The sequence below is a fragment of the Phaenicophaeus curvirostris genome, chromosome 4 (assembly GCF_032191515.1).
Source record: "Phaenicophaeus curvirostris isolate KB17595 chromosome 4, BPBGC_Pcur_1.0, whole genome shotgun sequence".
Taxonomy (NCBI): Eukaryota; Metazoa; Chordata; class Aves; order Cuculiformes; family Cuculidae; genus Phaenicophaeus; species Phaenicophaeus curvirostris.
The window spans coordinates 971730-985350 of record NC_091395.1 but is presented as its reverse complement, the minus strand read 5'-3'; the positions used below and the strand labels follow the sequence as shown (position 1 = coordinate 985350).

The window sequence follows — 13621 nt, the reverse complement described above, 5'->3', positions numbered from 1 at the left end:
CGGATGAAGGGAATAATCCCACCACTCACTTATGGCTGTGGAGTTGGCAGGCAGGAGCATTACCAGTGCGATAGTTTGTCTTGTGACAGGGAAAAGAAGAAAGGAATTGACCAGTAATTTGAATTCAGGCTAGGAAGCATACCAAGGATAATTCAGTGCTCTTGGTGTTCCTAAAACCCTGATCTTCCCAGGCTGGTTTTCCTGATTGGATTGTGAGTTGGATAGTGCTGATGTTACCCTGGATGAGTCTCCCATAATCATTTTTGTACATGCTCCTCAGAAGTGAGTAATTTGCAGTTTGACCTTTCTCTGAAGCTATGCTGAAATGTTTTAGAAGCTTGTTCTGCCTGGCCATGTATGTCAGTGTGTGCAATAAATCTGTGTGTTGTCTTCTGCAGGCAGTCTCTGTTCTGCTTGAGTTTTGAAAATACTTTAAATGATTTTTTATTTCCTGACTATAACATGTTTTTTCCTCTTTCCCAGCAGACTACACAGAGCAGCCGAAGCTCTTGAAGCTTATGCAGGCCTGTCTGGAGGAGCACTACAGCTATTGCATCAATGGGCTCTGCGCTTTCCACAGCGAGCTGAGGAGACCCATATGCAAGTAAAGAAACTGCTTTTAAGTATTCTCCTTAGCACATAACAACAGTAGCCCTGTCTCTTTGTCTGCTGTAATGTAATGTGGCTTATTATCAGTGGGATGGCAATTTTCAAGTGCCAGATGGGTATTGTTAGGGTTAAACTTTTCAGAGATTTGAGTGCTGTGGTGGCTGAAGACGGTGAACCAGGCAGTGGTGCTGTGCTAGAGGGAGATGGAATATTCATAGCCTTACCATGAGGGTGGGGAGGCCCTGGCCCAGGCTGCTCAGAGAAACTGTGACTGCCTCATCCCTGGAGGTGTCCATGGCCAGGTTGAATGGGGCTTTAAGCCCCCTGATCCAGCAGGAGGTTGGAGTTGGAACTAGATGATCTTTAAGGTCCCTTCTGACCCAAACCATTCCATGACTGTATGATTTGTAGATCGCTGCTGTGATGGCGTCTCCAAGTACAGCCAGTGCTAGAGGAAGCAGTAGAGGAATAAGTAGATTTTCGCAGAGGGCACAGTGAAACGGGCAGGATCTTCCAAGATGTCAGATGCAACTGCCTTATACCCCACCAACTTACACACCAGCCAGTACTGGAGTGTCCTGAACATTTTCAGAGATCCATCCTGAGCAGCTTTGGCCTTTGGAGGCATTACAGCAGCAAAGGATCAGCAGAACTCAGTGTTCCTCATCCACGCCCTCTGCGATGAGGGTGTGCTTAGATGGTGTTTGCTGTGACTGCAGTACTCAAGCTAGCTTTAAACTAGACAGACAGGGGCAACTGGTAGTCTTGGTGGAGTGAAGAGGTTCTGACTGAGCATCAGATTCAGCCCATTCCCGTTTAGACTTGTTCTAGATTGTTTAAAACTGATGAAAATCAACATGTTTCTGAAAAACAAAGCGTAAGAAGTTCTGAGTAACTTTTGCCTGGTGTTTATTTTGTAGGTGCCTTGCAGGTTACAATGGAGAGAGGTGTGAACATCTAACACTAAATTCATATGCACACACTTCATACGAACGCTACATTGCTGTGGGAATTGGCATAGGAATATTGACAAGTGGGATACTGGCTATTATCTACTGCTACGTAAAAAAGAGGTACGGGAGATGTGTAACCTTCTGATTATGTTCCTCTGAATTACAGCAGGCAGGAGGAAACAGCAGGCAGAGTTTTGAGGGCACTGGGAATGTGGTTATTGATCTGCGGTGTGATTTTCAAGTAGCTGATGCTCTGTACCTCTGCTTTCTGGTCTGTCTGCCGGGTCTGAAACATGGGTGTTGATGCGGCTGCTTCAATGAGTTAGGCGGTTGGGGTTTGCTTCTGTTCAGATTGCTGCGGGCTTAGATTAGTCTGATGAAAATCACACCATGTTGTCCTTTTAAGATGCAGGAAATTGAAGTCACCCTACAAAGTCTGCACGGGCGAGACAGCGTTGTGAAGGGCTGGCGTTGGAACGCTTACCAATTTGCCTGTCACCGAGAGGAAGTTCCACTGGGAAGGCAGCCCCCCCTCTGCACCATTTGGCAGGGACCCCAGCCTCGCAGAGGAGGTGAAATGAAGGGAATGACAGAGCGAGTGCATGAAGGGAACTCCTGCAGAGCTGCTGGGTTCGTTCACTTCTGAAGAAAGACTTCCTCTTAGCAAAGGTTGCTGGATGGACAGGTCCAAATGGCTAAGGATACCTGCAGCCCTCTTGACACTCACCTGTCGCTGGTGTTTGCTGAGGGCAAGACTGATGCGTTTTAGCTGTTTTCAGTCATTTCAAGCTCTAGTACAGCGTTCTGCTCATGTCATTTCTGTTGGGTTCCCCCCTCTCTTTTCTGTTTTTTCTCTCCTCTGGAGGAAAAGCACAACTTGCCTCACCGTGGAGTTGTGTTCTGAACATCACATGCTGACAAGAAACCATCTGGGTTCTGGTTTCAGTGTCTGCTGCCTCTGTGTGTGGATGAATAGCCCGCTTCCAGCGCAGCAGTTACCTTCAGTACGCCAAGCAAAGTACAGGCGTCCTTTGCCAGGAAGGACAAAATGATTAAATGCTTTGGACTGAGGAGAATGAAGGGATCTCAAGAGCTTACTGAAACTTAGGAACAGAGAGTAAGCAGTTCCTGGAAAATTAGATCCTGGCACCTCTGGGCAAACCAAGTTCTTGCTGTTTTCGTAAGTGAAGGAATCAGACAGCTTTCTCAAAATGGATTATTGAGTGTGCCCATGACAAAGCGCTGTACTCTTCCCAAACATAGTGTAGAGGTTTATCGGATTGATGAACTTCAGGCACAAACATTCCCTTGCTGATTTGTGATTTTGCCACAAGACTCCATTGGAGGAGGTGGAATTTCTTTATGGAACTTCAGTATAGCTTTCTCCGGAAACCAATTCTCTCTGTTCTGTTCTCACATTATGTGCACAATGTGACACTCAAATAAGAAGGAAATGACTGCAGGGATTTTGTTTCTCCCTGGACAGATTCCAGGTGAGGAGCTGGTTTTGATTAATCTTGTCCATGAAGAATTGCAAAGGGAAAAGGACTGTGTTCAAGGAAAATGGAAGAAAATTGGTTCCAAAGGCAGTGGCACTACTGTGACTTCTCACTGACAGCCGGCGTGTTTGTCAAGGATGAGACTGGAGGGGGCTCTGAGATGTACACTTCGGCTCTCACACTTTGTAAGATGCATCCACTGTGCTTCATCATCTCTAAGAAAAAAGCAGTTAGGTACTTGGTGATTTTGTGAGACGATACCAGCTCCTGAACTCAGGTGCCCTGCTGGAAATATCCATTTCTTTGTTAAGGGAGTTAATTCTCACAACAGGATGCATGCCATTTGTTGAAAAACCACAATGTATTTGTGAGGCTGCAGTGACAGTGCTGAAATGTGTGTGAAAGGTGGGGTTTGGAAGGGGAAAAGTGGCACTCAAGTGGTCTGAAGCAAGTGGGCTTCTTGCTCAGGGGGATCCTGGTCAGCAGCTGAGTCATCTTGGCTCTCCGTTTGATACCAATAAATAAAACACCCCACGTGCTGTTTGGTTGGAGTCCCTGTGCAGCAGACGGGAGCAAGCGCGACATGCATGCACAGAAAGGATTGCTGGTGAGAAGCTGGGCAGAGACAGAGACCAGTCTTTTCCCGAGTGCTTTGTGAGAGGCACTGAGCTGACTTTCCCACTCAGCCTTTTTGTTCTCTTCATCTGAAGATTTAATTGACCTTTCTTGGCTTCCACTCAGAGACAGCTTCTGCTTTTCATGATTTTTGGGTTGACTTTCAGTAGCTGAACACTGTAGCTGTAACAATTCCTGCATCGCGTGTATGTAGATGTGAAATAGAGTCTGTGCATCCGCACACAGACACTGAACCCCACCCTCACCCCTTGCACACACTGCACAGATCAAATGGAAATACATGCTAGAAACATGCATGTCATCAGGAAAACACAGGGACAGGTCTTTCTCATGAATTTTGGATTTGAGCATTAGATAGGCCAAAAAGATGAAAAGCCTCAAAGCATCTGTTGCAAGAGTGAATCTCCTTCTTTCAGTGAGTTTTCTTCCTGCACCACAGGGGAGCGCAGCAACACGAATTGCCTAGAGCATACCTGCAGATAGTAAAGGAGTTCTAAAGGCAGGAGTTTGAACTACTGGACTTTCACCTGTCTGAAGAAAGCTGTTAGGGAGAGATGGATTTTGTTGGGTTTTAACCATTTCTATGTCCTTTTACTGACTTTTTGGACACCCTTTACTTACTGGTGGCTGAGCAGGTGCCTCACAAGGTGTGCAAGTCCTGCTTCAAAGTATTTGCTCGTTGCAGTGAGATGCTCTCTGCCTACGGAAACACACACAGGCTGCCTTTTCTTAATGCCTGGTTAAATATAGCTGGAAAGGAAGGTTGATTTCAAGGCCACAGTTTAGCAGGGGATTAAGTAGTGAAATATTTTTTCTAGTTTGCTTTCTGCTAGTGGAAGCTTGCTGAGATTCTGCTAGAGGAAGAGAAACTGGAAAGTGAAACACCAGATGAGTGTGCCACACAAAATGAGACCTCCTGTAAAGGCAGAATAAAGTGGAAAAGCAAAGGTGGGAAGAAGGAAGGAAAAGTAAGTCTTTGCTTTATTGTGGTTTTCTTTTCCCAAGTAGTATCACGGCTTCCAGAAATGAGTTCCTTGCCACCCAGCTGCTGTGTGCCCATCATGTGGATGCACAACACAGAGCAGGCTTCGGGCTTCTCAAGTATCCAAGGCTGGTGGCACCAGTACAGGTGACAGCTTCTCCATCTGGCTGTAGCCCCTGTGGGAGAAAAGCAATGTCATCACAGTTTGAAGGGGTTTCATCGGGCCCCGGTTGTGCTGGAGGCATCACTGCATGAATGAATTGCTCTACTCCATGCAGTGACCCGACCAAGGAAGCCTGCATTGCCTCAGATTGCTCCGTGGAGTCAGCTATGCTGAGCCCTGCCTCGATCAGTGACAGATGCTGCTAGGCTGGTGTGGTGTGCTGCTGCTTGCGGTGCTGAATTTCCTGCAGAACTGGCCTGTCAGAAGATCAGGATCATCTTTTCTGGCCTATTTATCAGGCTTGGGCTCGGGCTTCTTCTATAATGGCATATTTAACGCAGTAGTAAGCTTCTGCTTCCTGTTGGCTGCACGTGCCAAACCCTGTCGCTTCCAGAGGAGACCCTGCATGTGTGTGGCTTGTAGGCAGTCCTGCATCAGCTTTGGTGGGACACCAGCTCAGCAGGGCCAGAAGAGAGACATTAAAGACCAGGACCTGCCTTTCCGAAGGCCAGAGCGTTTGCCTTGTGTGTGATCCTGGCTGGTGGAACCACACTGGCTTTTCTCACAGCCCATTTCCAGCCTAGGTGCCCATAAGCCACCCAGGCCTGCATCCTGGCAGCTGCAGCCGCCGTGCAGATGTACTTTCTTGCTGATGCTTGGCTGTTACTTGCATCCCACCCATTTTCTGCTGAAGTGTGTGGGTGGCCTGCAGCTTACCTGACCCCAGCAGGGTCTGTTTAAAATGATGAGGTGCAAGCCTGAGGAAAAGACGACTGTCCTTTCAGAATACTGCTTTTAGTCTGGGAAGGAAGAGTAGGAAGTGCTTGGAGTACACAGTGTCCCTGTCCTGCCTGATCAGGTGCACTGTTGGAATCAGCACACGGCTTATTTCTGCAGTCGGAGCAGCCAGGCCACCAGTTCATCTAGTCCGATAGCCAGCCAGCACCTGCAGGCAATGCAGAGGATCCTGGGGAAGGTCTTGGAGCTCGAGTGGCAGGCAGGTAAGCAGGAGAGTTTCCCCTCAGAGAAGGTTTCCTCTTATTCCTGTTAACCAAGAGTATGTTTTATATGATGACACAGCAGGGGTTCTGATCCTTCCCACAACCCAGCTTCTTCTGGTGCACATTAAAAGTGACACACAGATCTGTGCTCTTGTGGCAAGCGCAGGGCTAACTGGCACTTGGTCCAAGTGTGGATGCTGGGTTGTTTCCCAAGAGCTTGCTGCCAAACTGGTCACTTGCCAGTCACTCTGGACTTAATGCCCCAAACCCACAAACAAGCAAACAACAACAAATGTTCAATCCCCCCCAAAGTCACATGGCTCTCAGCAAAATATTATAGGTTTCTTGTTCTTTACACCCATTGTATGTTTTATTTAATTTCTGGTCCTTGAAATGTGAATCTCATGAGGTTTGACAAGGGCAAGTGCAAGGTTCTGCACCTGGGTCGGGACAATCTGCAGTTTCAGTACAGGCTCAGGGACAACATGATTGAGAGCAGACCTGCAGAGAAGGACTTGGGGTGCTCATTGATGAGAAGCTCAACATGAACTGGCAATGTGCACTTGCAGCCCAGAAGGCCACACTGTGTCCTGGGCTGCATCCAGAGCAGTGTGACCAGCAGGGTGAGAGAGGGGATTCTGCCCCTCTTCTTCGCTCTGGTGAGACCCCACCTGGAGCAACATAAGAAGGAGATGGAACTGTTGAAATGTGTCCAGAGGAGGACATGAAGGTGATGCAAAGGCCGGAGCACCTCTGCTAGGAGGACAAGGTGAGAGAGTTGGGGTTGTTCAGCCTGGAGAAGAGGAGGCTCCAGGGAGACCTTAGAGCAGCCTCCAGTACTGAAAGGGGCTCCAAGAAAGCTGGGGAGGGGCTTTTTACAAGGGCCTGGAGTGACAAGACAGAGGGGAATGGCTTTAAATTGGAAGGGGAAGACTGAGGTATTAGGAAGAAATTCTTCACAACGAGGGTGGGGAGGCCCTGGCCCAGGTTGCCCAGAGCAGTGGTGGCTGCCCCATCCCTGGAGGGGTTCAAGGCCAGGTTGGATGGGGCTTGGAGCCCCTGATCTAGTGGGAGTTGCCCCTGCCCATGGCAGGGGTGGAACTGGATGGGCTTTGAGGTCTTTTCCAACCCAAACCATTCCATCATTCTAAATACACTGTAGCTCAAAAAGCATCCCCTAAGGAGAAGGGTAACTTGGCAAAGTAAGAGATGTAATAATTAAGTTCCAAATAGCTCCAATAACCCCTGAGCTTGTGATCCTTAATGGATTTGTCCTTAGAACACCCCTGTGAAGTGAGGCAGTGCTCGGGGGTGATGTGCTGTGGAGAACTGAGAGAGAGTGGGTTTGAATTCACATGAAGGGCAGGCATCAAGCTTTTCAAACCTGCAGGCTTCACTCAGTCAGTTCCAGTCTGTCACAGGGAGGGTCTGCAACAGCCCTGCTCCTTTTAGTAGCTTCTAGTGTGGGACCAAACAGTTTCATGGCAGCAGGGTGGCTGGATCCAGCCTCCAGAGAAAGAAACATGAAAATGAGAAGTCGAGGGGAAGTGCACTGGTTGCTGCATTCATTTCAAGGTGTCATTTTGGTGGCCAAAGGACCGTCAGCCACTGGACCTGTGGACTAAGAGACAGAAAGTGCTGTCTGTGCAGCCAGTGCTCTGCCGTCTCTGCTGCACGGACATGTCGTGACCTCAGCCTTGCAATGAAGAGGCAGATGCCTGTAGAGGTCCCTGTTGTACTGTAAGTCCAGGAAACCATCTAGGGCTCCTTCTTTACAGCCTGGTTAAGGAACTAGTGCAGGAAAAAAGTGCAGGTATTCATTAAAAGTTTGCTGCAAGTAGTACTTAATTATCCTAACAGCAATAAAATCTTGTACTACGAGGAGGTTGCAGGCTGCTTCTACTCTTGCTGAATTGGATGGAAGCAAGAGCCGGCTCTGGAAGAAGCAGCTCTCAGCAAGGTGAAGGAGGTGCTGCAGCACAGGCGACACTGCCAGTGGGTGCAGCGGAGGAGAATGGTGACAGTGCTGCTGCCAGGAGCACTGTTGGGCCAGGCATCTTCAGCCCGTTGTTGCATGGATGGGACAAATGTGTTCTTGGGTGGCTGGGGGTGAGAGCTTGGGTGCAGACTGGTTTGGGCTGGGAGTGGAGGTTGACTTGGGTGGTCAGCCCATTGTCCTGAACCTTGGGCTGCCCACCCAGCATCTGGGTGACTGCTTTTCTCCTTAAAGACCAATCTTCTGCCTCTACTGAAGGGAAACAGCAGCAGCCTCGGGCCTGGAACGGGCCCAGTTGTCATTAGTGTGATAGGATGAACATCTTGTTAGTGGGAGGATGGAAATCGGCAGCACCAAGGTCTAAAGCTTTATGTCTGTCTTGCTGGGGCTGAAACTTGATCAATGTTCATGTAGAAAAAGAGTCAAAATGTGAGCTGTAAATGATACAAAAACATAAGCATAATGCTCAAAATACTTCTGTTATGGAGTTTTCCATCTATCTGGTTTTAAAGACTCATTAAGGTCCATATCCTGCTATGAAGTCCACATAGAAGCAACACACCACAACATGGAGGCTGTCACACAACTAGCCCAAAGCAATCGTTCAAGCCAAATTAAAATTCTAGTTGCATTTTTTTTAAATATAACATAAAAATAGTCTGTGAGGGAAAATGTCACAGATGAGGGTAAGAGCTCTTCTAAGTACTTGTTCTCTGAAGCAGTTCAAGAAAAGCAGAAGCTGGGAGTCGAGCTGTGTCTTGCATAGCCCTTGTTGGGGAGTTTCCTCTGATGGTTTGGGGGTTTTTTGCCCTGTTGAGGCAATAAAACTGCCTGTAAAACTGAACTGTTGCTCTGGGCTCAGTTTTCCCATTCATAAAAAGGTCAGAGGTATCCACACATGAGGGTATGATTTTAATCTTGATTTTAATGAAAGCTTCAGCTGAATTTATCAGGTGAATGTTGGCAAACACATTTCCTCGTAAAGATTCCCCAGTACTGTTTCTTTTTAATGGCATTTTGTCCTTGAATAAGCAAAAATATAGTTTGACATACTCTGAGTCCCTGATGTTCAAACCCCCAGCTGTGTTCCCTGGTCATGATGGACCAAAATGCAGGATGGTGACATTGTTGGCATTGTTGGTGACTGATGAGGGACAGGCTGGTAAAGGCCACCCTGTGGTGCCAAGGTGGGAGGGCTTTCTAGGCAGGGGACAACACTGAGTGCCCATGCCTGCCATCTCCAAGCAGAATTGCTCCTGGAAGCCCTGTCTCTGGAGGAGCTGTTGGTGTAGGCAAGCTGATCTGCATCACCCTCAGGTTTCTGAGGCAAGGAGCCAGGTTGTGATCCAGGGGTGGGAGTGCTGGAGCTTTGATGCTGTCACTCTATGAAATATGTTGTGCTCTCTGCTTTTTTGGATTGCTGTTAGGGTTTCTTTGTTGAGGGAGCGGGAAATGCAAGAACCCTTCCTCTGCCTTCCCTGTTCAAGGCTGGTGTGCAAGGATGCCTCCCACAGCTCCATCTGGTAAATAGAACTGGGACTGAGACAGGAGAAGACAGGGCCGTGCTCCATAGGAGTGTCTGACTAACTTGGGCTAATCTGTTTGACATCATTTCTATACATAAGACCAAGTCCATGTCCCATTGTTTTGGCAAATCCCGTGATGAGGTGTGTTCTATTGAGCTCTGCCGGCCGGTTGAATACAAGCTCTGTTCCAGGAAGGTGTCTTTAATAGGTGCTAATTCAAAAGGTAAAGGTTAAGGGGCAGCAGATGGGCCTCCCAGGCCTCTGTGACACCTTTACCTAACAGGGAGGATCTGGGCGCTGTGGTGCATCCCTGTAGTGGTTGAAGCAGGCTGAGGTGAGTCAGTGGCAGGTGGGGACAGCAAGGGGGACCCTGAACTGCAGGCCATGCCATGTAGCCAGAACATGTAGTATTTGGCTAATGGGTTTGTGCCTTTTCCCCTCTTCTCAAGGCTACCGCACCACTCATTCATGTGGGTTACTCGAGGGGGTGCTGTTTGGGAAGGGAACACAAAGGAAGCTCCCAGGTAGCCTTATCTGTGCTTGGACTTTTGGAAACTCTTAGCATCTGAGGTGCTGGTTTGTAGCTTTGTAGCTCTGGCATAACACTGGGTGGACTTGGGCAGTTTAATCTGCCCGCTCTCCCTAGCAGCGCAAGCACTGAAGCTCGGCAGTCAGGGATTTATCATTATTGTGGGTGGGGAGCTGCTAGCAAGGGTGAGAAAGCAGATGCTGCAGCAGACATCTGAATGGGACATTGTGTCTGCCCTGTATGGGTGAACAGGCTCAGGTATGTGGATGGCATCCAGAGGGACCTGGACAAGGTGGAGAAGTGGGCTTGTGAAAACCTCATGAGGTTCAGCAAGGCCAAATGCAAGGTCCTGCACCTGGTTCAAGGCAAGCCATGGTTTCAATACAGGCTGAGGATGAAGAGGAGGCCACAAAGACGGTCAAAGCCTTGGAACACCTATCCTGTGAAGAGAAGCTGAGAGAGTTGGGGTTGTTCAGCTTGGAGAAGACAAGACTCTGGGGAGATCTTATTGCATCCTTTCCATACTTAAAGGGAGCTGGTTAGAAAGATGGGGAAAATCTTTTTAATGGGGCCTGTAACAATAGGGCAAAGGGTGATGGTTTCAAACTAAAAGAGGAAAAGTTTAGACTGGACCTTATGAAGAAAGGTTTTCCTGTGATGGTGGGGAGACCCTGGCTCAGGTTGCCCAGGGAAGTTGTGGCTGCTCCATCCCTGGAGGTGCTCAAGGCCAGGTTGGATGGGGCTTGGAGCCCCTGGATCCTGTGGGAGGTGTCCCTGCCCACGGCAGAGAATAGAAGTGGATGGGCTTTGAGGTCCCTTCCAATCCAAACCACTCCATGATTCTACATTTTGGTTCCAACCTAGGCTGCTTTCAATGAATGCAGCCGTACTGATGTTAGTAGTGCTGGTGTTGATCTGAGAGTGCTGAGGATTTCCCTTGCCATGGAGAACGCAGAACAGCCAGCTTGTCCTCAATCTGCTGCTTCTCTTACCCAGCAAGGGAAATAATCCAAGGCTATGGGGCCTAATCTTTCTGTTCAACTTGAGATCAGACATGAATCTGCACACAGGATCAAATCTTTTGATACCTGATGATTGTGAAAACCTTCAGGCAGGAGTTCCTGCTCGTTTCTCCTGCTGCCTTGCTCTCAGGGCAGTGGTGATGTGCAGAACCGTGAATTTCAAGATAAGCGAGAACAAGAAGACGCCAGCAAGCTGAGCCTGGCCAAAGGCACCGTGCTTAATGAGCCTGTAAAATCAGTCACTTCCAACCCAATCCTGTAAAACAAGTCAAAAGAAACAGGACAGAGTGTTTCAAAGCAAAGTTCAAGGCCCAGAACTGGGTTTGGGGACAGCTGAGTGGTTCCCCTGACAGCAGAGTAAGGTCTGTGGAAAGTCCCAGGAGATACGTATCTCACTGTGTTGGTCCCTGGTTTGGCTGTGTTCTCATTTCCCACTTCTGCTTCTAGAGCTGAACAGCTTGTTGTAGCCCCTACACGAGGGTGAGCGTGCACAGCTCAGCTTACGTAGCCTAGAACACCAGCTCTAAACCAACCCTGCTGGATGTGTGGAGCCCTGTTCAGTGAACACAGGGGCCTGTAGCTTGCTGTGTGCTCTTATAACTGGAGGTCACTTCCGTGAGCTCCATGACTATCCAAAACCTACAGGTTAAAAGCATGGTGTCTTCTCATTGTCCAGCTAAAGGTGATTTGATGTCTTGAACTGCCCATGGATGAACTCCATGGGGTGTGCTGCCACACACAGAGCAGTGCCCTTTTGGGTGGTCTGGGTTTGCCGGAGCGAACCAGCACATGGAAACGCAGGCAGGACTCCCCAGGAGCTGAAAGACAGGAAGTTCCTTTGCCCTTGCCTCATTAATACTTCTATTGACATTTTTGGTGGCATGTTCACAACTTCTCCAGTACAAATACATTTGAAAGGTCTCCTCCCTCGGGCTCTTCTCAGCTATCTCCTCAATTCCTTCCTCCATCACTAACTACCTTTTCCATCAAGATTACAGCAGCAAAAAAATGTTCTCTATGGGCTAGGTGCTCCCCAGTGCATGAAAAATGTGTGCAGGAGCCAAGAACCACCAGGAGTTTCTTCCTGATTTTTCCCAAGAAGAATGCGGAGTGACGCAGGTGAAGGACATGACCTTACACCAACACACACGTGCTCTGAGGCCTGCACAGAAATGGCCATGACCTCAGCACAGCAATGAGTCAAACCTGGTTATGTGGCCCCTCGCGCTCTGAGCCTTTTCTTCTGGTCTAGCATGGTTCCTTTCAGGTTCGCCCTTCAGGAGTCCCCTCTTCCCACCAAGATCCAGTGTCTCCATGGAGGAGAACACCCAGGTGTACTCTGTGTGCACCGTTCCCTTGAACAGGGCACAGGGCAGAGTTGCAAAGGAGCATTTCCTCCCCAGCTCTGAGGTCTGCCAAGGGCTGAGCTGCATCCCGCTGAGAAGAAACTGCAAGAGGTCTCATGGAGTTGGGACAAAAGATGGGTCCTGCTGTCCTTGCCTTATCTCCTGTTACTCAGGGCGTGGTTGCACTGGTTTGACCTCATCAATTAGTTTAGGTGGAGGGAGGATGCCCTGCGTGGGTACCACGGTGAACTTGTCCAGTGCCCTCTTGTAATGCAGGTGCCATATTCAAACTGCATCCTGGAAGTCTTTAAAGGGATATCTAAGATGATTCAAAGTAGGGTCATTCTGAATGCTTTTTAAACCATGAAGTGATCAGAATTGAAGCAACTGAATGCCTCCACTGAAGGCTTTTCAGAAGGAATAATCACAAAATAGGGATTTTCCCACAAGCTCTGACTCTAGGCCTAGCTGCAGAGCTGTAGTAAAATGTGTTGACTTCAGTGGATGTAGTCTTGGGTTCTTCACACCATCTGTGTCCTTGGGTATTTGGGTGTTTGTCTTCTGAGCACTGTGGGATTCTCAGCAGTTCCCATTCATTTGTGGTGTTTCCTTTAGTAAGAAGTGCCATGATATTCCAGAAGAAAGGAAATAGTTTGGATAGAGCCTGTTAGGGTATGGAGCACAAGTCTTATGAGGAGCAGCTGAGGGACCTGGGGTCTTTTAGCCTGAAGAAGAGGAGGCTGAGGGGAGACTTCATCACCCTCTACAACTACCTGAAAAGGAGGTTGTAGCGTGGTGGGTGTTGGTCTTTTCGCCCAAGTAATGAGTGATGGGATGAGAGGAAACGGCCTCAAGTTGCATCAGGGCAGGTCTAGACTGGATATCAGGAAAAATATCTTTACTGCCAGAGTGGTGAAGCCTTAGCAGAGGCTGCTCAGGGCAGTGGTGGAGTCTCCATCCCTGAAGGGGTTCAAAATGCCACACAGATATGGTGCTTTGGGACAAGGTTTAGCAGTCACAGTGGGGTTGGGCTGATGGCTGGCCTTGATGAAATGGCTTTTCCAACCTTTAATAATTCTGTGACTCTGCGATTTTAACCCTGGACCTTTTCCCATCAATGCTGTTTGGTTTTGGAGCAGACTGCAGGTGGCTTGGGGTTCCTGGGACACAGGAGAGGCTGGGAGTGTCTGTTGCATTTGGGACCCTGCCACTCCTGGGCATGCAGGTGAAATTGTAGCACAATTAACGGTGCTGATTTTGAGTGATGCCTTTAATGATGTGCATTGTTTTGTTACTTACTCGTTCTTCCTTCAGCTGCCACACGCAGAATTCCTGTTACACCAGGTGGTATTTTCTGTG

At 48.6% G+C, this 13621-nt stretch overlaps 1 protein-coding gene across 8 annotated transcripts in view; it reads left to right on the top strand.

Moving 5' to 3' along the window:
- The window catches only part of LOC138719709 (bifunctional methylenetetrahydrofolate dehydrogenase/cyclohydrolase 2, mitochondrial-like), a 43056-nt gene extending 39000 nt beyond the window's left edge, over nt 1-4056 (top strand). For 2 of the 8 annotated variants that reach the window (XM_069855044.1, XM_069855042.1), the window contains exons 9-11: nt 487-604; nt 1530-1682; nt 1969-4052. In XM_069855044.1, the coding sequence (XP_069711145.1) occupies nt 487-604; nt 1530-1682; nt 1969-2023 (326 nt within the window). In that variant the 3' untranslated portion in view covers nt 2024-4052. Of the gene's footprint in view, nt 1-483; nt 605-1529; nt 1683-1968 lie in introns of all 8 variants that reach the window. The other 6 variants (XM_069855046.1, XM_069855041.1, XM_069855043.1 and 3 more) reach the window with 6 other exon arrangements.
- The last annotated feature ends 9565 nt before the right edge of the window (nt 4057-13621 follow it).